The following is a 1,734-nucleotide window of genomic DNA, read 5'->3' on the forward strand; positions in this document are numbered from 1 at the left end:
AAGGAGTGTTATTGAAAATAGAGAAGAGGAAGAAAAGAAAAGAAAAGAAAAGGAGAAAGAAGGAGCAAACAATAATAAAGGAGAATTATTCGAAAAGGAGCAAGAGAGAGAAAGTGGAGATGAGAACAAAACAAATGAAGGCCAGAAAAATTGGAGAACAAGGGAAGAAAAAGGAAAAATGATAAATCCACCAGTACAAAACCTACCATACCCTTATGGTCAACCAAAAAGGATAAAGAAAGGCAATACGCTTGATTTTTGGATATTTTCAAGCGGTTGCAAATCAATATTCCCTTTGCAGAGGCACTTGAACAAATACCTACGTATGCATGATTCATGAAGGAAATTCTCGCCAAGAAGAGAAGGATTACCAATGAAGAAACAATACATCTTAACGCAAGATGTAGTGTGATCATTCAACGAACACTTCCACAAAGAGAAAAAGATCCAGGAAGAGTCATATTACTTATCACAATTGGAAACGTAAACGTTGGAAAATCATTGATTGACCTTGGCTCAAGTATCAACCTCATTCCACTCTCAGTAATACGAAGAATTGGTGATTTGGATATAAAGAATACTAGGATGACTTTGCAACTAGCTAAAAAATCAGTCATAAGGCCATCAGGTATTGCCGAAGATGTGCTGGTCAAGGTAGATAAGTTTTTATTTCCTATTGATTTTGTTGTCATGGATATAGAGGAAGATGATGGTGTGCCACTGATTTTGGGATGTCCATTCATGAAAATCTTACACATGATGATTGACACTGATGACGGTTTAATGAAAGTACATGTTTAAGATGAAGAAGTTACCTTCAACCTCTTTGACTCCATGAAACGTTCCAAAGATAAAGGAGCGTGTTTTCAAGTTGATGCAATTGATGAAGAAATACTAAAAATACAGCAACAAACACACTTGATAACACTATTAGAAAGAGCCCTCATGAATGTTTTAAATGTTGTCAATCCGGAAGAAGAAAAGGAACTCAATAAATGCTTAACAGAACTGGATTCAGCAAAAGAAATACCATCGAAGGAAGCAAAAATTAAGGAATTAAAAGAAGATTCTGAGGAAAAGAACACCAAATTGGAATTGAAATTATTACCGAATCACTTGAAGTATGTGTTCCTTGATGATGAATGCAAGAAATCGGTAATAATTAGCAAACTTTTGGCCAACCATTAAGAAAAGAAGCTTGTCCAAGTTCTTAAGGAGAATCAAGGTGCAATCGGTTGGGTGCTATCAGATTTGAAGGGCATAAGTCCATCAAATTGTATGCACAACATCATGATTTAAGATAATTACAAACCAATTGCCCAACCATAGCGGCGTTTAAATCCAACAATGAAGGATGTCATACGCAAATAGGTAGTCAAGTTGTTAGAAGCAGGTATGATCTATCCAATTTCGGATAATGCTTGGGTAAGTCCTGTGCAAGTCATACCAAAGAAAGGTGGTATGACGGTAATAACAAACGAAAAAATGAGTTGGTTATAACTCGGACGGTAACCATATGGTGTATGTGCATTGATTACAGACGACTCAATCAAGCAACAAGAAAAGATCATTTCCCGCTTCCATTCATGGACCAAATGTCGGATGGATTATCCGAGCAACAATTCTATTGTTCCTTAGACGGATACTCAGGATACAATCAAATCATCATAAACCCCGAGGACCATGAGAAAACATCCTTCACCTGTCCCTTTGGAATATTCACATATCGAAGAA

The 1,734-nt window shown here is 36.5% G+C and overlaps 1 protein-coding gene across 1 annotated transcript; it reads left to right on the top strand.

Moving 5' to 3' along the window:
* The first annotated feature begins 336 nt into the window (after window positions 1-336).
* Window positions 337-1,188, top strand: LOC127131792 (uncharacterized). The gene is made up of 2 exons (XM_051060697.1): window positions 337-712; window positions 803-1,188. Exons 1-2 carry the CDS (start codon window positions 337-339, stop codon window positions 1,186-1,188), a joined length of 762 nt encoding a protein of 253 aa, XP_050916654.1.
* Window positions 1,189-1,734: the final 546 nt, after the last annotated feature.

The sequence above is a fragment of the Lathyrus oleraceus genome, chromosome 3, assembly GCF_024323335.1.
Source record: "Lathyrus oleraceus cultivar Zhongwan6 chromosome 3, CAAS_Psat_ZW6_1.0, whole genome shotgun sequence".
Classification (NCBI taxonomy): Eukaryota; Viridiplantae; Streptophyta; class Magnoliopsida; order Fabales; family Fabaceae; genus Lathyrus; species Lathyrus oleraceus.